The sequence below is a fragment of the Lissotriton helveticus genome, chromosome 1_1 (genome assembly GCF_964261635.1).
Source record: "Lissotriton helveticus chromosome 1_1, aLisHel1.1, whole genome shotgun sequence".
Classification (NCBI taxonomy): Eukaryota; Metazoa; Chordata; class Amphibia; order Caudata; family Salamandridae; genus Lissotriton; species Lissotriton helveticus.
The window spans coordinates 632295048-632318446 of NC_136057.1; the positions used below are offsets into that span (position 1 = coordinate 632295048).

Below are 23399 nucleotides of genomic sequence, written 5' to 3' on the forward strand. Positions count from 1 at the left end.
AGGAGGGAACTGGGAGAGCCCCAGTGCCATCCACTAGTAGGCCTAACTTTGGGGTCAGGAGAGATAGATCTCCTTCTAGGGACTCCAACAGATCTCTGCACTCCCATGCCTCTCATGCATCTGCTCAGAGGAGGATGACTTCCCCTCAGAGGAGAGAGCATCAGGCAAAGATGAAGGAAGTTAAGCTGAGGATCCAAAGGGAAGAACGTGCCCTTGCCAAGGAAAAACTTGCTTTTGCCAGGGAGCAGAAATTGAGTGGGCTAGAACCCTCTGGTGGCAGCATTATCCCTAGAGATAAAGACAGGAGTTTTGATAATCGAAACCTGACTAAAATAGTGCCCTCCTATAAGACAGGAGATGACATCCACAAATGGATGACTGCACTGGAGAGGGCCTGCAAAGTACAGCAGGTACCCCAGAGTCAGTGGGCAGCTATATTGTGGCTCTCCTTTGAAGGCAAAGGTAGAGATAAGCTCCTCACTGTTAGAGATGAGGATGCTAATGATTACCTTGTCCTGTAAACTGCACTGATTGATGGGTTTGGCTTAACAACTGAACAGTACAGGTTAATGTTCAGAGATCCCCAGAAAACACAGGCTCGGTATTGGGCTGACTTTGTTGATTGTGCCACTAAGGCTTTGGAAGGCTGGTTACTGGGTAGTAAAGTTACTGATTACACAGGATTGTATAATCTAATTATGAGAGAGCAAATCTTAAATAATTGTCAGAACCAGTTGCTGCATCAGCACCTGATTGACTCAGATCTGACCTCTCCCCAAGAATTGGGAAAGAAGGCAGACAGATGGGTCAGAACCAGGGTCAAGCAGCAGAACCAGAACCAGGTTGGTGGCCAAAAGAAAGCAGACCAGAAGGGTAATAATGAGAATAAGCAAAATGACCAGAAGTCTTCAACAGGGCCCCAACAACCTAAGGAGGGTGGGTCCCAAAATTCCCAAAAGAAGAAGAATGATGGTCCAAAGAAACCATGGTGCCAATACTGTAAAAGTAAAACTCACTGGTTTAGTGAGTGCACCAAGAAAGGCCAAACTCCTACCACTACTGGCCCTAAGACACCTGCACCCCCTAGTACAGTTAGTAGTGGTAGTGCACCCCCCAAGGCTATAGTAGGGTTAACCCTGGGAACTGAGGTGGGTTCTGACTTAGTCAGAATACCTACTCAGGCTGTTCTTGTCTATAGTGGGGACATGGATATGACCCCTACTATCAGCCCCAGTACTCTGGGCAAGTACAGGCAAACGTCTTTAATCAATGGAAAAATGGCTCAGGCCTACAGGGACACATGTGCCAGTGTCACCATGGTGACGCCTAACTTTGTGGACCCTGGACAGATCATTCTAGGTGACAATTACCTAGTGGCCAATGCTAGCAATGTCACTACCACCAATATTATGGCAATTGTTAATTTCTCCTGGGGAGGAGTAACTGGCCTAAAGAAGGTTGTTGTAAGTTCAGACCTCTCTGTAGAATATTTGTTGGGCAATGATCTAGAAGCTTCAGTCTGGTCTGAAGTGGAGTATAGGACTCATGCAGAGAGGCTGGGCATTTCAGCACATGTCCTTGCTGTGACCAGGTCACAGGCCAAAAAGTGTCAAACTGAACAGGCACTGGATCCTGAAACTATGGACCAGTTGCCTACCAAGAGAAAGAGCAGTAGGGTTAAGGCAGTGCCTTCCCCCTGCCTCAGAGTGAATATCAGCCTTCCGAGGAAGCTGATAGTGAGACCCAAGAAGGAACTGTCCTAGAAGAGCTTGAGCCTGATCAGGTTGAGTTTCTAGGGGCAGGGGGACCTTCAAGGGCAGACCTGAGGCAGGCGCAGCTGGACTGCCCCTCTCTTGAACCCCTCAGACAGCAAGCAGCTGCTGAGGCTGCTGGGAATGCTACAGGTACCCACAGAGTGTATTGGGATGAAGGGCTCCTTTATTCAGAGGCTAGAGACCCCAAGCCTGGTGCTTCCAGGAGGTTGGTCATACCTTTGACTTTTAGGGGCTTCTTTCTTACCTGAGCCCATGATATTCCCTTAGCAGGACATCTTGGCCAGAACAAGACTTGGGACAGGCTTGTCCCTCACTTGCCACACATGTCAGAAGATACCAAGGAGTTTTGTATCTCCTGTGTCACCTGCCAAGCCAGTGGCAAATCAGGTGGCACCACAAAGGCCCCCCTTATACCACTACCTGTGGTGGAGGTACTCTTTGAGAGAGTTGGGATAGACATTGTTGGACCAATGGATCCCCAAACAGCCTCTGGGCACAGATTTATACTGGTGGTATTGGATCATGCCACCAGGTATCCAGAAGCTATACCCTTAAGGACCACAACATCCCCTGTTGTGGCAAGAGCCCTCCTTGGAGTTTTCTCCAGAGTGGGGTTCCCGAAAGAGGTTGTTTCAGATAGAGGTGCAAACTTCATGTCTGGGTATTTGACTGCTATGTGGATGGAGTGTGGTGTAAACTATAAGTTCATCACACCCTACCATCCACAGTGCAATGATCTAGTTGAAAGATTCAACAAGACCTTAAAGGGCATGATCAAGGGACTCCCTGAAAAGATTAGGCGAAGATGGGATATCTTGCTGCCCTGCCTTTTGTTCGCTTATAAAGAAGTCCCACAAAAGGGGGTTTGCTACAGCCCTTTTGAACTTTTGTTTGGGCACCCTGTTAGAGGACCCCTGTGTCTTGTGAAGGAAGGATGGGAGTTACCTCTCAAAAATTCTAAACATGACATAGTGGACTATGTACTTGGTCTCCGCTCCAGGATGGCCGAATACATGAAAAAGGCTTCTAAAAACCTTGAGGCTAGCCAGGAACTTCAAAAAGCCTGGCATGACCAAAAGGCTGTGCTGACTGTGTACCAGCCAGGACAGAAAGTGTGGGTGTTGGAGCCAGTGGCCCCAGCAGCACTCCAAGACAAATGGTCTGGACCCCACACTATTGTTGAGGAAAAGGGAAAGGTAACTTACTTGGTTGATCTTGGGACTCCCAGAAGCCCCCACAGGGTGCTTCATGTCAACAGACTGAAGGCATATGTTGACAGGGCAGACATGGGCTTGCTCATGGCTACAGATGAGGGACAGGAGGAGGAGAGTGACTCTCTCCCAGACCTGCTTTCTCAGAACCCTGATGATGGTTCAGTTGATGGAGTGGCCTTGGCAGGCAGCCTCACTGACCAGCAGCAACAGGACTGCGGACAAGTTCTATAGGCCTATAGGCATATGTTTTCCCTGACCCCAAATCAGACAAACTGGTGCACCCATGAGGTGGACACTGGTGACAGTCTGGCTGTCAGGAGTAAAATATACAGGCAACCTGACCATGTCAGGGACTGTATCAGGACAGAGGTCCAGAAGATGTTGGAACTGGGAGTTATTGAGCCCTGAGAGAGCCACTGGGCCAGTCCAGTAGTCCTTGTGCCAAAGCCTCACACCCAAGATGGTAAGAGAGAGATGATGTTTTGTGTGGACTACAGAGGTCTCAATGCTGTCACTAGGACAGATGCCCATCCAATACCCAGGGCAGATGAGCTCATTGACAGATTGGCTTCTCCCAAGTTTTTGAGCACATTTGACCTGACAGCAGGCTATTGGCAAATCAGACTAGCTGATGATGCAAAAGCCAAAACAGCATTTTCGACCCCAGGAGGTCATTACCAATTTGTGGTGATGCCCTTTGGCTTGAAGAATGCACCTGCCACTTTCCAAAGGTTGGTGAACCAAGTCCTCTCAGGTCTGGATGACTTTTGTGCAGCTTATCTAGATGATATTGCTGTCTTCAGCTCCACCTGGGAAGATAACCTGATCCACCTGAAGAAGGTTTTGGAGGCCCTGCAGAAGGCAGGCCTAACTATCAAGGCTACTAAGTGCCAGATAGGGCAGAGTAAGGTTGTGTACCTGGGCCACCTTGTAGGTGGGGGTCAGGTTCAACCACTGGAGAGCAAGATCCAGACCATAAAGGACTGGGCTCCTCCAACCACCTAGACACCGGTCAGAGCTTTCTTGGGCCTGTCTGGTTATTACAGAAAGTTTGTTAAGAATTATGGGTCCATTGTGACACCACTTAATGACTTGACCTCAAAGAAAATGCCAAAGAATGTTCAGTGGACAGTCGGCTGTCAAAAGGCATTTGATGACCTGAAGCAGGCCATGTACTCTGCACCTATTCTAAAAAGTCCAGATTACTCCAAGGAATTCATTGTCCAAACAGATGCTTCTGAGTTGGGTGTTGGAGCTGTTCTTTCACAATTTAATACCGATGGTCAAGACCAGCCCATTGCTTTTATTTTATTAGCAGAAGGCTGACCCCTAGAGAGAAACGTTGGTCAGCTATTGAGAGGGAGGCCTTTGCTGTGGTTTGGGCCCTGAAGAAGCTGAGGCTTTACTTGTTTGGTACTCACTTCAAGAATCAGACAGACCATAAGCCCCTCTTGTGGCTAAATCAGAATGAAGGGTGAAAATCCCAAACTACTCAGGTGGTCCATTTCCCTACAGGGTATGGACTTTACAGTGGAACATAGACCGGGAACTGACCATGGCAATGCAGATGGACTCTCCAGATATTTCCACTTAGAACATGAAGACTCAACTGGTCAAGGTTAGTTTAAAGTCCCTGCGTTTGGGGGGGGGGGTGTAGGAGAGTAGGGTCTGCTTCCTATGTTCACCCCCACTTTTTGCTCTCATCCACTGGTTTTTCGACTCTAGTGTGGCTGTGGGCCTGCTAATCAGACCCACAGCCAGCTGTTCTCTCTCTAAATTCATACCATGTACTTTAGGTACATGTCCAATTGAGTATTGGGTCACCTCTGTGAGCCCCTGTATAGTGTACCATAGGTACCCAGGGCATAGGTGCATCCAAGGACTACCAGGGGCTGCAGCATGTATTATGCCACCCCTGGCTGGCCATCCAAACTGACACAACTAGCTGATCACTCAGCTGGGGCAAGGTCGTGTAATTATCCCTTGCTTAGGTATAGTATTCCTATACCTACCATTATATATAGACACATATATACCGATAAGTCACTCCTATGGCAGGCCTTAACAATCCTGGAGGAAGAGTGCTTGGTTTTATGTGAGATGGTGCTCTAGCATGAGCTGAGCCTGTCTACAGCTTTCGGAACCATGTTCTTATAGCTGTTCTATGATATAGCCATACCATATACTCTTAAGTGCATTATAATCCTCGCCGTTGAATGCTAACTTTGGGTTGGCTTTATCAAAACATGTTGTGTAAGGTGTGGTACGCTTTGGAATACTACCCCCGCCGCCAGTTCTGGCGGCGGGGGTAGCATTCCACCCTTCTAGCGGGAGAAGACATGTAGTTGTAGCTTTACCCGGTTAAAATTACACAGAGCCTCAGCATCACAAAATGGATGCTGCTGCCACAGACATGAGTCTGACCTCCTGCTGCTGGAAGAAACTCCGGCAGGGGAGGCCTGGACAATAGGTTTCCTGCCTTGGGAGACAGGCACTTGTGTATTGGGGCAGGGTGGGTTGAATGAAATGAGACACTGCCTGGGGCACACAAGGTGCCCCATGCATAACCCGGTTCCAACCAGTTGCTGGGGCAGTCCAGCCCCAGCTCTGGTGCGAAAGTGGACAAAGAGAAAGGGGTGTAACCACCCCCTTCCCTGGTCCCACCCATAGGAGGGACCTAGCAGGTAATCCAGCCCCTCAAATCAGTATATAGGTAGGAGCTGAGTCTAGAGACTTTAGATTATCCTGAACTGAAACTCTGAAACGAAACTCTGGACCTTCAACATTCTACTGGAACTAGAAGACTGAAAAATCTCCCTTATAGTCAAGGAGTGACCACCCTGTGCAAACAGGCACCACCAGTAACTTGCCGGTTTGCTTCGTCGACGCTCCAGCCGGATCCCGACGACCTAGCGACGCAGCCTCTGGACTTCCAGACTTCTCTGACCCCGACCCACATCCACAGCAAAGCTGAGACCCGTGGCGGACACGAGAGACGTGGGACCGGACAACCTGCAGTACCTGCTTTTTGCTAACTGTGCAGCTTCTGAGGCGTCCTCGAAGTTGGCATTGGGACCTGAGAAGGACAAACCCCGAGCAGTAAGTGCACCGAAGCTCATCCCTCCACACTCCACGAGTGCCGCGTGGGGCCTGCGCCTGCATTTCTCCTCAATGCGTCTTCGCGGTTGCTAGCCCGCTGGCTAGTAGCCCTCCTGAAGACACCATCTTGAATCAACGCTGCTTGCCTGGTTGCTCTGGGCTTGCTCCTGCTTTCCTGTAACGGGGAAGCTCCCCAGACCTTGCTGGTCTGAACAGAAGCCGATCTTCCCTTTCTGCATGGGTTGCCTTTGCTACAAGGCTTGTTATCTCCAATCCGGAAGCAGACACCGCCAACAGCGAGATCCTTCGTGGTACAGTCCGTATCCAGCTCCTGGTCGTCGTTGACGCCTCCTGGTCCACGTGGCTGCAGAGACAAGCTTCACTTCTTCACCTGATTGCTTCTCGACATCACCTGGTTCCATCCTGATCACTGGCTAGTGACCCAGACTCTGTCCCCTCTGCATTCAGGGTCTTCACTTCCTCGATCCACCCTTGGATCTACCCGAACATCTTCCCCCTGGTCGCCTGTAGCATCTTCTTGCAGCTCTCCATAGGATTCGACGACAAAATCAGACACGACTTGACACCTATGCACCCGGCTTCCCTGGGCGAGGTAATTCGAGTACTCCAGTGCTCCCGTGGGTAATAACTATCCATGTGTCCTACTTTAACTGGGTTTTCCCGTAGTCCACCCGGAAGGTCCGAAGTCAACTAGTTTCTAAACTTTACGTTCCCATTGAAAGTCTATGAGAACCCGCGTGTGTGTTTAGACACTGCACACGCATCCTGTGGGGCTCCTGCTTCCTAACCTTCGGTTACTTTGTGTAGCCCCACCGATTTCCAAGGCCCTGTCCTGAAGTGGTTCTTATACCACTTCCTTAGTATATGGTTCGTGAGGCCCCTAGGGCAGAATTGTATTTGTAATTGTAATTTATATTTGTATGGCGCATTATCACCAACGGTCTCTAAGCGCTTTGTGCAACTTAATGTATGCTTATTAAGTAACTTGTGCTGTATCTCTAACTATGTCCTCATAAAGAGTGCAGAGGGGTTGTGTTAGAAATAAATACATCTATATTTGATATATACCGTGTGTGGTGTCCTTTCATTTGGTATTCAAGGGGTTATTATTGGTAAAACAATTGGCTTCACATGCTCTCTTATGTGTTAGCCTAAGACTGCTTTGTCCATGCTACCACTATGATAGTTGGTCTATAAGGTTGACTTTACAACCATCACCATAAGGGTTGTTTGGACTGGTGCAAGGTGCTCACTAGAATAGTGAACATCATATACCAGGCCAACTTCTCACAGTGACCTACATGAATATTGCATTAGCGCTTGCTTATGAGGTGTGGAGGAGAACCTATCATGAGGAATGTCATTTCAACTCCGTCCAGACCTGTACCACAGTAGCTCAGGATGCCTCCACTCTAGGGTGGAGGGATTGGGCTCATCTGGAGGAGCTCGACATCATAGGCCTCTGATCTTCGGGGAGTGAAGTTTGTATATGCCTGAATTGAAGGCAATTAAGGCAATTAACCTCTCGCTCACTCATTCCTCCCTTCCCCTTGTGGTCACTTAGTCAAGGTTTTGTCAGTCAACACACCCGCAGTGTGCTACAGCAACAGCGTTGCAGGAGTTGAGTCCTAACCTCTCTGAGGCTCTTTTGCTTATGGCACCAACCTGTGATCTGGAGAAACAAGAGCCATAAGGAACAGTTGTTTGAGGGCTCAAATAGAGACGCCATTAGAGAAGTTAAAACTAGATTAAGATGCGACTGTGGAATAGAAAAATGAGTGGGGCGAAACATATTGGTAAAACATTTTAAGAAACTCAAATAATGTGGGACTGCAAAAGGAAGTTGACTTATCCAGGTGATTAATCTTTTAATCTGGTTCCCGTCCTCATGCGTCCTCCATGCAGGACATAGATCTGACTCAGCATTCTATAGCGACTAACAGTGCTCCATCCAATTCGGTGAAAGTTAGTATGGAAATGTGAGCTACTGTAATCAACCTGGGAGAGCTTCACCCATCCCTGGCTGTTAGTGTAGATCTGACCCTTTGTGCAAGTGTGAGATATTTTATTATTTTCAGCTTATACTGTGTTTTTTTCGCATTGTTGGTTTTTGAATTTTCCTATTCTACATCTTTTCTTACATTCTTTACTCTTTCATGAATTCTTACCACCTGCTTTTGACTGGAGGTATTTTAAGTAAATAGTTCCACTGGTTTTTAATGACCTCCCATATTTGTAATTGGGTGTTATTTGCCATATGCTTTATTTTTGGCATGTGGTAAATAACGCTTACGTTAAATAGTGCATGGGATTAAAGATGATAAATAACACGTGCCTAACTCATGAGCAGATGATTCGTTAAAGTCATGCGCTATGTGACTAAGCATGCGGTAATTACCACTACGCTCAACTCATAATCCGTTCCTATGCTGACACAGAATCATGCAAATATCCCAATTACGATAAAAGTACAGAATGTGAATATATGAGAAGTGATGACTCAGCGCCTTGAGACCCTCACGGGTGAGTAGCGCGATTACAATTCCCTGATTGATTGCTTGATTGATGACATGGTGTTTATCTGTATTTTGCCTCCCTTATTTTCTACTGCCTTGTTTGGCAAATTAGCAGGTAAAGATCTGTTGTTGCGAGAAGTGTTCACACCACCCCATATCTGTTTGGCAAGGATAGTCTACTGCTTGTTCACAAGACTTTTTGTGAAATCCCAGATGGTTTAACGACCAGTGTCAGTGCCCTTGATAGAATGAAATTCCTGCATCCCATCATGTCGGCCTTAGAATAAACAATGTCGTATTTGGACTTTTTCGCTAAATGACTTTGAGAGGATGGCCCTTGTGATACCTGGAACTGTGTTAAGAATCAATGTCAATTTCCAAGAGCCTTACATGAGAATACACACAAAAAACAGCTGAGGGAAAGCACTATAACATACATTAAGGTATAAATATAGAGGAAGAGACTCACTATCGTAATATATAAAACCGTAACAATACATTTTATTATGTAGTAATTAGCATTGTGCAATAAAAACACTCCGCATTAGCAATGAAGAACTGTAGGCTTTTAGGTAGCAAGTGAATGGAGGGAGGGTCAGTGAACGATAGGCACCTTTACGTAATCGTGTGCAATCAAATGCCATCTCCATCCACTAGAGGGCAGCTTTCGATTCCACATCAGTGAACTTTTTTCTTGATTAACAATAGTTTTAGGCATTTTTATAATGGTTTACCTTTACCAGACAAAACAGGGTCTGACCGTGAGGACAGTTAGACTGTTTAACATGAGGCCTCATGCATAGTTCTGGGTCTTTATGCGAGGAAGCGCAGGCGTTCACGTTGCAAGCAGATGGTTCACAAGACAGTTGTTTATCCAGTATTATGGGTGTCTTTCATAGATTCACATGCCTGAATCATTCCCCGTCGTCGAGACGGGAGTCTCCGGTACATATAAAAGTAATATCCTATAGACATATATAGAGAGAAGTAGGCCTAAGGGCCTCACCTTAGTAGCCTATCCATGTCCTTTTGTAAAACGGACCACATTCTAGAAGAGAGCCAATCAGCTAACCCCTCCCTCTAGAACCTTCCTGTCAGGAGCCTCAGTCTCTCAGATTTTCTACCGCACGTTGTGCTAAGGGAGTCTCCACCTGAGTTCTCCTCAGGTTTCCTTATTCTACCTTATTAGTTCACAAATTTGGATTTCTTTCCTTCAAGACTGATTATGGCTGATCCTCAGAAGAAGGGTCTCTTCAGAGCATGTACTTCTTGTGGGAAAAAGAGGCTACATGTGGAAGACCAGCACAAGACATTATATTGCCTGTATCCGGACCATTCGCCTAAAGACTGCAAAATTTGTAGAACTTTTTCTACAAAAACGCTAAAAGACAGAGAAGGACGCCTTTTACGCTGGCTTAACAGGCTCAAGACCAGAGACAATCTGGAATCTTCAGAGGAAGATGAGTTTTCTTCAGTTTCCTCAAAGCTGTCTCTGAAAAGGCCAAGGATGGCTTCCCCTAGCCCTACAGACGCTCCTCCAAAGAAGGCTGTAAAAAAGTCTTCAGAGGCCAAGTCATCAGCGTCTGATAAGGAGACTCACTCCTTCAAAAAGCCTACACCGTCGACAACGACGACCTCGTCGACACCCTCATCGATGCAAAAGAAGGCTGTGTCTACCGTCTACGTTTCGACGTCGACGACGACGGTATTGGCGACGACGGCATCGTCGGCGTTTTCTTCCTCGACTACGGGTAAGCCTTTGTCGTCGATTATTCTCATAAAGAATGTAGGAGTATGGTCTGCAATCCTATGGTCACACCAGATTTTTGCTTTTTGCTTCACTGGTTTACGACTTTCCCTGGCTGTGGGCCTGCTAATCAGACCCGCAGCCTAGCTGTTCTCTCTCTAAATTGACATCTATGTACTTTAGGTGCATTTACCAATTGGTATTGGGAACCCTTATCATCCCCTGTACAGTGTACCTTAGGTATCCAGGGCATAGGTGAACCCAAGGCCTACCAGGGGCTGAAGCATGTATTATGCCACCCCTGGCTGGCCATCTAAACAGACACAACTGGCTGGTAAGACATCTGGGGCAAGGTGGTGTAATCACCCTTTGCTGTAGATATTGTATACCTATATCTAACCCCAAAATGGACACATATATTCCTATCAGTCACTCCTATGGCAGGCCTTATCAATCCTGAAGGCAGAGTGCTCGGAATTATGTGAGATGGTGCTCTAGCATGAGCTGAGCCTGTCTGCAGCTTGCGGAACCAAGTCCTTATAGCTGTTCCACGATAACACTATACCATATATTCTTAAGTGCATTATAATCCTCGTGGTTATTGCTAACTTTGGTATAGCATTATCAAAACTTGTCGTAAGGGGTCATACGAATTGGAATACTACCCCCTCGCCAGTTCTGGCGACGGGGGTAGCATTCCACCCTTTTAGAGGGACACGACATGTATGTAACTGTGAACCCCGGTTAAAGTTAACTCGAGACTCAGCATCACAAAATAAGTCTGACCTCCTGCTGCTGGGAGTCCTTCCAGCGAGGGAGGCCTGGACAAAGGGTTTCCTGCCTTGGGAGGTGCTAGCACCACCCCAGACAGGATTTTGTGTATTGAGGTAGGGAGGCCTGAAAGGAATGAGACATGCCTGGGGCACACAAGGTGTCCCTGTGCATACCCCGGTTCAAACCAGTTGCCGGGGCACTCCATCCCCAGCTCTGGCACGAAACCGGACAAAGGATAGGGGGTGTAACCACCCCCCTTCCTGGTCCCACCCATGGGAGGAACCTAGTCACTAGTGCAGCCCCCTTTAGCAGGATAAAGGTAGGAGCTGGTCCCATTCCAAGTTAGATTATCCTGAACAACTTTACAAGAAGAAACTCTGGACTTCGACGTTCTGCTCCACAGAAGACTGAAGAATCTCCCTTGTGGGCAAGGAGTGTCCACCCTGCAACTGCAGGCACCATCAAGCGTCCTAGCGGTCCACTTTGTCGTCCTTCCTGCCGGATCCAGACTTCAGAGCCCGACGAGACCCGGACTCTCATACCTCTCCGACCTCTACCCACATCTGCAGCACAGCTGAGACCCGTGGGTGCGACGAGACACGTGGGACCGGCCATCTTGAAAGAAACTGCACTTCGCTTCCAGCACGACTTCAGAGGCATCCTCGAGTAAGTGCTTTGGGGATTGAGAAGCCCCAGCCCCGAGCAGCTCCTGCACCAAAGACCAGCCCTCCAGCATCCACGAGATCTGCGTGGGGCCCTTTTGCTTGATTGCTGCTCGACGCGTTGTCTGGTCACTTGCCGGCTGGCTAGTGACCTAGACGATGATACAAGAAATCTACACTGCTGGTCTGGTTGCTCCAGACTGGCCCTTGCTCCCTTCGAAAAGAGGAGAACCCAGGACCCTCCTGGTCCACTCCAGACGCCGTTACCACTCACCGCGTGCGTTGCCTTTGCCAAGGCCTGTTGACTCCAAATCCGGATCCGACACCGCCGACAGCGAGAGCCTGCGTGGGACAGCTTGTGCCTCCATCCTGGTCCTCGAAGACCCCTCGTGGTCCACGTGGCTGCAGAGACAAGCGTCCACTCTTCACCTGATCGTGACGACAACATCTGGTTCCTTCGTGGTTCCACACCGGTCACTGGCTAGTGACTTTGAACACTGTCCCCTCTGCTTTCAGGTCCTCTTCTTCCTCGATCCACCAGTGGATCGCACCGGACATCTTCCTCCTGGTAGCCTGCAGCATCTTTCTTCAAGGCTCCATAGACTTCGACACGGAAACCCGACACACTTTGACACCTATGCTCCCGCAGCCCGTGGGTGAGGTAACAAGAGCATTTCGGTGCTCAAGGGTAGATTGACTCTCCTAGTGTCCGGGTATCCTGTCGTTTACTTACCTTTTCGTAATTTGTTCTGCCCATTGACTTTGTTCCGCTACTCGCGTGTGAGTTCACACTCTGCACACGCGTCCCGTGGGCCTCCTGATACTTACCTACGGTTAGGGTAGGGTAGTCCCAGCGAACCTACAACTTCTGGGCATCTTCATTTTCTAAATCGTTCTACTTAATCCATTTACTTAGTATATGGTTTGCCGTGCCCCTAGGGCACCATTGTAATTTTGTGCAACTTATCGTATTTTTCCTAAGAGATTGTCATGTGCTTAGCCCGCTGATCTCATAAAGAGTTCAGAGATGTTTGTTATTAATAAATATATTGTTTATTTTCATAACCTGTGTGGTGTCCTTTCATCTGGTATTCAAAGGGTTATATATGTGGTAAAACAGCTGGCTTCACATGCCAAAAGAGTTTAGCCTAAGACTGCTTTGTCCATGCTACCATTAGGATAGCTGGTCTATAAGGTTGACTTACAACCAATCACCATAAGGGTTGTTTGGATTGATACAAGGTGATCACTAGAACTAGTGAGCATCATATATCAGGCCAACTTCTCACAAAGAAATCGTCAACGACTACAGCGTCGACGTTAGTGTCGACGACAAAGACAGCACCGTCGACGCCTTTGCGGTCGACGAGATCGTCATCGTCGACGAGTGTACCGTCGACGAAAGAGTCGACGACGAAGAAGGCACCGTCGACAGTGGCATTGTCGATGAAGGTGCCGTCGACGAAGTCATCGTCGACGAAAGTATCGACGACGAAGGCAACGACGATAGAGATACAGTCGTCAGCCGCACCGTCGACGAAGACATTGTCGACGCCTCAATGGAAGCAGTCGCCGACGGTTCCACCGTCGACGAGACAGACACAAGGACTACAATCCGTAGACGATAGGTCGTCCAGGATCCTGCTGTCGACGAGCCCTTCAACGACAGCTGAGGCCGAGTTACAACCCGCTTCTCTCAGGGTAAAGAGCTCAAAAAAGGTGATTACACCGGAGTTAACGTCCCCAAGTAGAGTGCAAGTATTGCCTCCAACTTGTCTCCTACAGGATGACGAGTCGGATGAGGAAGATAACACACAGGCTACCAGTCCATCTCATCTAGTGGTCAAATGCCAAAACACTGATGAGGAAGTGGATGATGCTGAAATTACCCAAGAGCATAATGTTCAGACACAGGTTCAGACTCAAATTACGCCCATGGTATGTCTACCAGCGTCTATAGTGTCAGATTTGCGATTTTTAATTCAGGACTATAAACAACGATTCCCGGAGTCCTCAGCTCCAGCGGCTAGACAGGCTCCCAAGTGCTTGTCAGGACCGACAACACTACGACAATGCACTACCTGTACAAACAGGGAGGGTCGCGTTCGCTAACACTCTCTCGCGAATTGCAAAAGATCTGGAATTGGCTCATTCTCCACAACGTATCGTTGAAGGTGGAGTACTTCCCAGGCAAGGACAATGTCATCGCAGACTCACTGAGCAGGCAGAGATCTTCAACACACAAATGGGAGCTAGACACGATGACCACCGTTCAAATCTTCTCAAGGTGGGGAACGCCGCAAATAGACCTATTTGCAACCAGAGAGAACACCAAATGCCAAAACTTCGCAAGTTGGCATCCCCAATCAAGGTCTCTCTGGAATGCATTTTCCATCGCATGGCGCAACGTCTTTGCGTACGCATTTCCGCCATTTCCAATGATTCCCAGAGTCCTCAGAAAGATGAAGGCGGAGCCTTGCACTTTAATTCTGATAGCCCCATTCTGGCCGAGGCAACATTGGTTCACAGACCTTCATCGCCTCTCACTGCAGCCGCCGATCCATCTACGTCAGCATCCATCTTTACTCACGATGAGCAACAAGCAGGTTCAACATCCGGATCTGAAATCTCTCAGGTTATCGGCTTGGCTCCTGAGTACCGAGAATTTAGCAGTATAAACATCCTGCAGGATTGTAAAGATATCCTAGCCAGGGCAAGAGCGGACAGCACTAACAAGACTTATTCCCTGAAGTGGAAACGCTTCTGCATCTGGTGTGCGGACAAGGGTCTACGTCCCTTCGCCACCTCTCCAGAACAAATATTACCCTACTTACTACATCTGGCGCAGTCGGGCCTGGCCCACTCCTCCATAAGGGCACATTTGGCAGCAATATCAAAGTTTACAAGAACATCTAAAGGACCCTCTCTCTGGTCTACTAGACTAATCAAACAATTCCTTAAAGGTCTCTATAGATCTTTTCCTCGACCACGGATGATCCCTCCAACATGGCATCTAAATGTGGTTCTTAACCAACTGATGAAACACCCTTTTGAACCCATTCACAGGGCAGACGTGAAATACATTACATGGAAGACGGCTCTCCTCCTGGCGCTTACATCAGCAAGGAGGGTCAGTGAACTGCAGGCCCTTTCCATCCAAGACCCCTTCCTGCAGTTTCGGGATGACAGAGTGATTTTAAGGACAAATCCTAGATTTATTCCTAAAGTCCCGTCGGACTTCCACTTAAATGAGCCTGTGATTCTCAGATCATTCTTTCCAAATCCCAGCACCGCAGCTGAGAGATCACTGCACTCATTAGACCTCAAGAGATGTCTAAAATTTTATCTTGATAAAACCAAACATTTCAGAAAATCTAACCAACTCTTCATAGCCTTCAGTAGGCCTAGGAAGGGTCTACCGCTTACCAAACAAAGCATCTCCAGATGGATTTCTTAGGCGATTGCCTTTTGCCACGACAGAGCCGGACAGCCATTGCACTCTAAAATCAGGGCGCACTCTACAAGAGCCATGTCGACTTCTATAGCACTATTTGCAGGTGTGCCAATTATCGACATCTGCAGGGCGGCAACATGGAAGTCGCCGCATACCTTCACCAGGCACTACTGCCTGGATACAGGGCTGATGAAGGATGCAGCAGTGGGACAAGCAGTGCTACGCCATCTGTTCCAGTATGGTGAGCCTTCCTCCACCCCTCCATCCTTTTCTGGTATGCACATTTCTCTGTTACTGCTTCTGATTGCTGTCTATTGATGGTTCATAGTCGCATGATATGTATTATCTAATGACTTGTATATGATGCTCCTTCAGAAATGTGCACAAGGTATTACTTTCTACTCTGATTCAGGCATGTGAATCTATGAAAGACACCCATAATACTGGATAAGAAATGCATTACTTACCTGTAACTGCAGTTATCCAGTATTGGTGTCTTTCATAGATTCACATGCAACCCTCCCGCCTCCCTTGGAAGGACTCACCTATCTCTCTATCAGTGCTACGCCTACTTAGCTTGGTGCGTACGAAAACCTGAGAGACTGAGGCTCCTGACAGGAAGGTTCTAGAGGGAGGTGTTAGCTAATTGGCTCTCTTCTAGAATTTGGTCCTTTTTACAAAAGGACATGGATAGGCTACTAAGGTGAGGCCCTTAAACCTACTTCTCTCTATATATGTCTATAGGACATTACTTTTATATGTACCGGAGACTCCCGTCTCGACGACGGGGAATGATTCAGGCATGTGAATCTATGAAAGACACCAATACTGGATAATTGCAGTTACAGGTAAGTAACACATTTCTTCCCATCCAGGGACAATGGAGTGTTTGCGAAGCAAAGGCTCAGTATATACTTCTTTAGTGAAAATGGCAGTCTACTACTTGACAGTCCATTCTCAGACCAATGTCCACATGGCACAGTACATCCAGACAAGTAGGGTAAGACGTATGATTAGGCCTATAAGAGGCTTACCTGCATACCAGTGAACTGAAGGCTGTTGCATTGATGCTTGAAACTCTACAACCCGGCCCCTCCCTTTTTAGCAGAAGGTGAGGTTGATATGCACAGATCTAACTCGGAGCAGGCCCATACATCTCCTTTCAGATAACCAGCCCCAAATTGACTTCATTTTTGCTTTTTTTTTTTTCATCTCAGTCCATCAGGAAACATCTGTAGAAGATTAAGATAACCGTTCTGAAAAAATATTTTCAAATCTGGATAATGCCAAATATCGATCTGTTTGCCACAAACAAACTTAGACACTGCCCGTAGGTCCCTTCCCTGCCCAGTGGGTATTGATCTGTGTTCTGTCATGGTGGCACGAGAAGGGACTGTTTTGCCTTCTATTTGATGCAGAGAAGCCACTGGTGTATGAATTCACAACTACATGTCTCTGCACATTAAATCTTTGACTACCATACCAGGGCATTACTGCCTAGACTGTAGCAAGGGAATTAATGTTCCCATTTTGTGTATGGCTGTTTATCAGAACCCCTTTCAGAGGGCCATGGGGCAAGCAGGGGTTACTGGCCCCAATGTGGGGGTTGAGTCCTTTTACTCCTGATGTTCCGGGACTGAACTACTATGAAAACTAAGCAACGGGCCAAGTACCCCTTCAGTATTGGACTTTAAAGTAGTAGCACTGGTTGAGCAGGCCAAGGCTTCTTGGGGTGGTTGACAAAGGGGGATGAATACAACCTCCCAGCTAAAAATACGTGTACCAGCAGCAATAAATGATTGTCCAGTCAAATACTCGCTGACTGTAGTGGTTATTCCCCGTTCACTCTAAGCAACATTCATGTCAAGCCCCACTAGTAGTCCGAGTCTCATCAGTCCCACTCCAACTTCTTATTAAAGTCAAAAGTGTCTGGCAAACAAGTTCTCCATGGCCAACTGCCGTGAAAACAGTCTTACCTGCACCATCGGAATCAGAGCGAGTGGAGTCTGAGCGCACCCCCACCACCTGCGCTAGAGCTTCAGTGGCGGTCTCCAGTAAGTTCTTTGTACGCAGCCCAGGTGGGCTGCCCTCAGCGGTCTTCAGGTTCCCCACATGGATGTGCAGCTACCACAGAGTTCTTGCTGCTCCTTTAAGCTGGGTTGAGGAGAGATGTGACAGTCCTGGTGCTGGAAATCATTACAGTGCATTCCCCCTAGGGTCACCACGGCGGCCTCTCTCCAATGACGATCTTGACCAGGTAACGCCTCTTGGTCCTGGTGACCACCTCCAGCAAATCGAGGTAATTATTTCTCCACACTACACGGGCTGCTACCTGATCGGCACAGTGAGTTTCTTCACTGCAGCTCCCTCTGGCATACAGTGTCGCTAGCTTTCTACTGTACATGAGTGATGACCCATTCAATGAAGCAGCGATCACAGCTCACTTCACTGTGGCCCTCCTCTGATAAATAAGTGTTGCATACTTCCCCTACACACAGGTTACAACTTGATTAGTGCCTCAGCCATCGCCTCACACCTTGCTAAGGGGGTCCACTCAATAGGATTCTTCACTGGACCTCGCCCCCTCTAATACTCTCCTCTTCCAGCACTCTCATCTTCCTCACAAGGCACACTGGTCTTGGCAAGCAGGCATGTGGTGGTGCTCCAGGGCAGTTGGTCTTGGATTTTCAGGGTAAAGTCCCCTCAACTAGCTGGGAGACAAATAAGCCTTGGCCTCATTCCTGGTCACAGGCAGAACTGGTGGAGACTAGTGAGGTGCGGATACGTCAAAACATCAGCTAGTGACAGGAGTCGCAAGACTTGAACCTAGTCCGGCGTTGGGACCTCCTCGCGCACCAGGAGTCAAAGAAGTCTACAAAACGTCAAAAAGTGACTTAGGGGTACCTTTCTATGGATCTGTGCGATGCTGCTGCAGAAAAAGAAGAACTGACATCAGTGCGCAGGAGCGGCGTCTTATTGGGCACCACAACGTCATCCCGGCAACCACGATGACGGTCGTGGAGTCGACCAGCGCCACACACCAACTCACAGGGGTACTGCTAAGAAAAAATTCTCTGGATCCAGTCTAATGCCTGGGGCTAATTCTAAGTTAGGGAATCTATAACTTATGTCTTTTTCAGATACACTGTTACTGAAGGTAAGTAACTTGTTCTTCACTCCTACAGATCACTACATGGTATGCTGCCACCACCGCACTTGTGGTGCTGAACTCCTGATAAAGACAGTAGCCTTTCACCACTGTGAGGGTAGTGTTTTGGGTGACCCTTCCGGTCCAAGAGTGGAGCCCTCAGGTCATGGGTGCACGTCCCTTACTATATGAGGACTTTTCAATCCCAGCACTGTAATTCAAGAGAGAAAGAATCTGCTGTAAAGCTGCAGTGTACATCAAAACTACTATTTATGAAAGGATTATTTTTCTTAATTCGATCCCACTGAATGGGTCCGATCTTGATAATATTTAATGATTAAAGTGTCCAAGTGGATCTTTGTTTGATTTGATGCCGTCTTTTCTTTTTCCTTTTAGGTTAACCAACCAAAATTCAACCAGCGACGTATCAGTAGTGCCAAGTTCTTAGGTGAACTGTATAATTACAGAATGGTGGAGTCTGCAGTTATATTCAGAACTCTGTACTCATTTATTTCATTTGGTGTGAATTCTGATGGCGGACCTAGCATACTTGATCCTCCGGAACACCTTTTCCGAATCAGACTAGTCTGCACTATTCTTGATACATGTGGTCAGTACTTCGACAGGGGTTCCAGCAAAAGAAAACTAGATTGCTTCCTGGTGTATTTTCAGGTATGGCTCCTATTGTAAAAGAAAAAGTTTTTCTCATTGATTAGTCTGAATACATGAAATGTTATAATTAGTCCAATATTGTGTGCATACTTAAGAAACCTGAAAGTTTGGGAAATAAAATTCAGATGTCCTATTCAATTAGACAGTCAATTATTTTGGTTCTTTAAACCAGCTTTGTATTTTTGACAATTAACTAAGACACATTATGACATTGCTTTATTATTCATTCATGCACACTTTACACCAACTGACATGTTTTTTCCTGTTATATAAAGTTTTCTTCTTGAGAGTTGAATGTTTCAGAATTCATTAGCTGGGCTACAGCATCCCCCTCGCCCGGTTTGCCTAGCAGATCAGAGCGCATATCAGCGTCGGTCAGGAGTGGGCTCATCCCATAATGTAGGCAAAAGGTATTGGGTGTATGGGACAGAAACACTCAAAGGGTCGGAACCCAATCACCACCCCACACACACCCGCCTCCCAGCTTGCCAGGATGCGGATCAGCGTCATGGGAGAGGTGTGAGATGCCTAGATGGACAGAAAGAGTGAGGATGACCAAGGCCTAGGAGTGAGGCGGCGGTCTCAAGCTGGGGCTTATAGATCACAAGTATGTGTACTCCCTGCCCTCACCCTACTCCAACCAAATCGCAGATAAAATGTAGAATCTGCCCAGTTACATAAAGCTGATATGGAGGAGCTGACCGGGACCCCTGAAAAACAAGGCGATTGTGAAGGGTGAGGAAGCAGGAGCAAAGCAACCCCTTATTGAGGGGGTGGATAGATGCTCACCGCGGGGTCCACCGGGGACATTGCCCCCAGCAACCCTGATCACAACGCATGATGCTCAAGCAAATTCCAGATTTACCGATGTTTGAAAGTGGCAGAACAAGATAGAGTTGGGGGCAAAGCGACGACCCCTTCCTCTGGAACCCCAAAAACAGCAATTGTCTACAGAGACCCAGAGGCAGGCAGGGTAGAAAGGTAAAGTTATAAGGCGGCGCCAGGAGATAAAATCATGAAAGGAAACAATACTGGCTGAAGCATACAGGATCTGGCTCCCAGGTTGCCATCACATAGGCGACCCTGAGACTAGAAGTTAGGCACTCACAGGCAGGCCCAGATCATGCTGCATCCCCTATTGCGTTTCCCTAGATGCGAACCCGGCATGAATAGAGAAGACTGCTACCAGCAATTGCGGGTCACTATACCGGATGATATTAAAGTCCATCAATTGAAGAGACAGTGGGGTGGAGACAGACACTTTGCAATGGCAAAAGACAAAGATTCTAAAGCGCCCCATCGAGGTAAAATAGACAAATATACCAAGGTGGTGGAAAGTACATCAGAGCTACCACCCACATTGCCCAACAACGCTGCTCTCCTGAATGCAATCCAGTTGTCTAGAACAGAACTGGAGACCAGGATTGGGAAAGTTAGATAGGAAGTGTCACTGTTAAGACAAGCTCTCCACAGTGTGGCTGACAGAGTGACAGATGCAGATGTAAGAGTGTCCGAATTAGTGGATGCAACACAGACCATGGCAAAAGACGTCCAAGAACTGCAAGCAGTAACCAAAGACCTACTCTTGCTGGTTGAGGATCCAGAAAACTGGGCAAGACGAAACAACCCAAGATTGGTGGGTTTCCCGAGGGAGTAGAAGTGACCAACATGGTGGGTTGTCTCGGACAGTGGCTCTGGTCTACCTTTACAGATGAGAACTTCTCCAACTGCTTTGTGATAGAGAGAGCTCATAGGACGCTCGCGGCCTGACCGCCGCTAGGAAACCCTCGCTAGCCATCATTGACCTCCTACTGAATTTTCAAGATAAAGACCTAATCTTTAGGGAAGCGAGTCATATAGGGGAATCAAGTTCGAAAATTCCACCATTAGGATTTCCTGGTATTACTCCTGTGAAGCACAGAAACAGAGGACATTCAACGCAGTGAAAGGAAATTCCGCTCATTACAACTATAATAAAAATTGTCTTTTACCACTAAATTGAAAGTAATTTACAATGATACTGTTTAGCCTTACCAGAAGAGTCCTGGAGCTGACTAGAGGAGAGACCACAGCTCAAGCCACCGCAGAACATAGCAAAATAACACTTGCAGAGGAATAGACTGGGATCCAGGCCCAAACTCTGGTCTTTGGTGAATAAGAAGTGGAACCGATCATGATGGGGCCGGCAGATCCCTGGGGTGGCTAAATGGAAACAGGGCAATCATTGCAAGATCCTGAGACTATGAAGAGGATATACGATGACAGGTGAAGTCAACGATGGAGAGTTGGAGACATCAAGGAGGTACCGAAGAGGATGTATTCAGCCATAACTGTGACAAAGTAACACCGAACTTTGGCCAGAAAGACACTGAGAATGCTGAATCCTGAGGGAGGTAGAAGAAGGGACCGAGGGGATGCTTGGGAGGAGGAGCGAAGAGATAGTGGCCTGTGAGGGGGCCACATAAGGGACGGACAGAGAGGGCCTCAACCGCTTTCCTTTTTTCTCCCTCAAGTGTGAACTGTGTGTGAGTGATAGCTGGGGTGTCCAAATCAAGAGACTGGTGACTTTTCTTATATGATTTAGAGAATACGAGGGTTGGGGTAACTACAGACCTCTCTGGCCCGACCTGCAAAGTAGTTGTTTTGTTGACATGTGGGTAGATGGGTGAGGAGGGAGTGGGGAAGGGAGACCAATTACTTGGGATCTTTTGTGGTTTTTGAAGGGGATTGTGTTCTAGTATAAGGCATGGAATAGGCTCAAGCAAGGAGGTAGATGTGGAATTTGTCATAGAGTGTGGTTAGACAATGCCTTGACATAAAGATGGGAGGAGCTCCATAATGACCTGGAATGTGAACAGGCTATGTAATAAAGTGAAGAGGAGGCTGGTGCCACCTATCATATGCTTCTAAAGCCAGATGTAGTATTGTTTCAAGAGACCTACTTGCTGGGCTTCCAGTGCCTATTCTTATGCAGAGGGGCCTACACCATGCTGGCCCATACCGGATTTACCATGGGTTCCCGGGGAGCATCAATACTGGCTAGGAAAACACCCCCCTTTCAGATCCAGTAGTCCTGGTTAGATCCCAACTGGACTTAAACGCCACAGGGTGGGGGAGGAGTGATGTTACCTTCATTAGTGTTTATGTACCCCTCGACTGCAATGCCACACCCTAGACAACGTTACTGAGATCCTGTTAAAAGTAGACTCCTCCCTTTACATGGGGGGGGGGGCACTTTAATGATGTAATGGGCCTGGAGATAGACTGCTCAGGCCCAGCTCCTGAAGTCCAGAGTGAGACACCATTGGCACGCTTTGCGACTACGCTAGGACTCTCTGATCTTTCACACCACTTCCACCCAAACGAGCGAAGATACTTTTATTTCTTTGGAGTCAATAGGGGGTTTTCCAGACTCAACTAGACTACCTCTTTGCCTCAGCAGGAGAGGTAAATGGGATACCTAGGCTGAATATTAGGCCAGAGGCCTGTCTTACCACTTGCCCCTCTGGCTCACACTCGGTCGCGTCGCCTGGGTTCTGTAGCTTTGCTTCACGGAAACCAAAGAATCAGTGGACTTGGCAGTCCACACTTTAGGAGACCTACAAAACAGTGCTTCGGGACCGTGCACAGAATATCATAGCACATAAAAAGGGGAGCAATAGGAAATTCCATAGAAAGACGCCAAGTGAAGTTAAAAGGGCCCCCAGGGGCTAGATCAGATCCCTCCATCCTTCATAGGATAGTGGGCATTTGCAAGGGTTATCAAATGCTAGTGCAGGATGAAGCAAAAATCTAGATCTTAGCAACCCAACACCTTCTCTACATCATGAACGACTAGGCAGGCAGGCCACTGGCATGGTATGGGCAGAAGGATATGGAAGCGTGTAAGGTTTACAGCATACTGGGCAGCAACAACTGATACAGACCGGAGCATAGCTAGGCAGTTTGAAAGATATTAGGAGGACTTCTATAGGGTGGGACCATTAGCTGAAACCCCTCAAATAGAAACGTACTTAGCAACAGTGAACATTCTGACCTGCGCGTTGAAGGACCGCTAAGTTCTAGAGGAAGTAATTACACTCCCTGGAATGCTAGTGTGAGAAGTTGGCCTGATCTGTAGTGCTCACTATTCTAGTGATCACTGTGTATCATTCCAAACGACCCTTATTGATGATTGGTTGTAAGTCAACCTTATTAGACCAGCTATCCTAGTAGCGTGGACAAGAGCAGTCTTTAGGCTAAACTCTAGAGGGCGTGTTAAGCCAGCTGTTTTACCGTCACATATACCCCTTGAACACCAAGTGAAAGGACACCACA

At 47.6% G+C, this 23399-nt stretch overlaps 1 protein-coding gene across 10 annotated transcripts in view; it reads left to right on the top strand.

Annotated features, from left to right (window-relative positions):
- Window positions 1-23399, top strand: part of UPF2 (UPF2 regulator of nonsense mediated mRNA decay) — a 1696571-nt gene that overhangs the window by 925605 nt on the left and 747567 nt on the right. For all 10 annotated transcript variants that reach the window (XM_078674159.1, XM_078674161.1, XM_078674162.1 and 7 more), the window contains one exon: window positions 18807-19082. In XM_078674159.1, the coding sequence (XP_078530285.1) occupies window positions 18807-19082 (276 nt within the window). The remainder of the gene's footprint in view (window positions 1-18806; window positions 19083-23399) is intronic.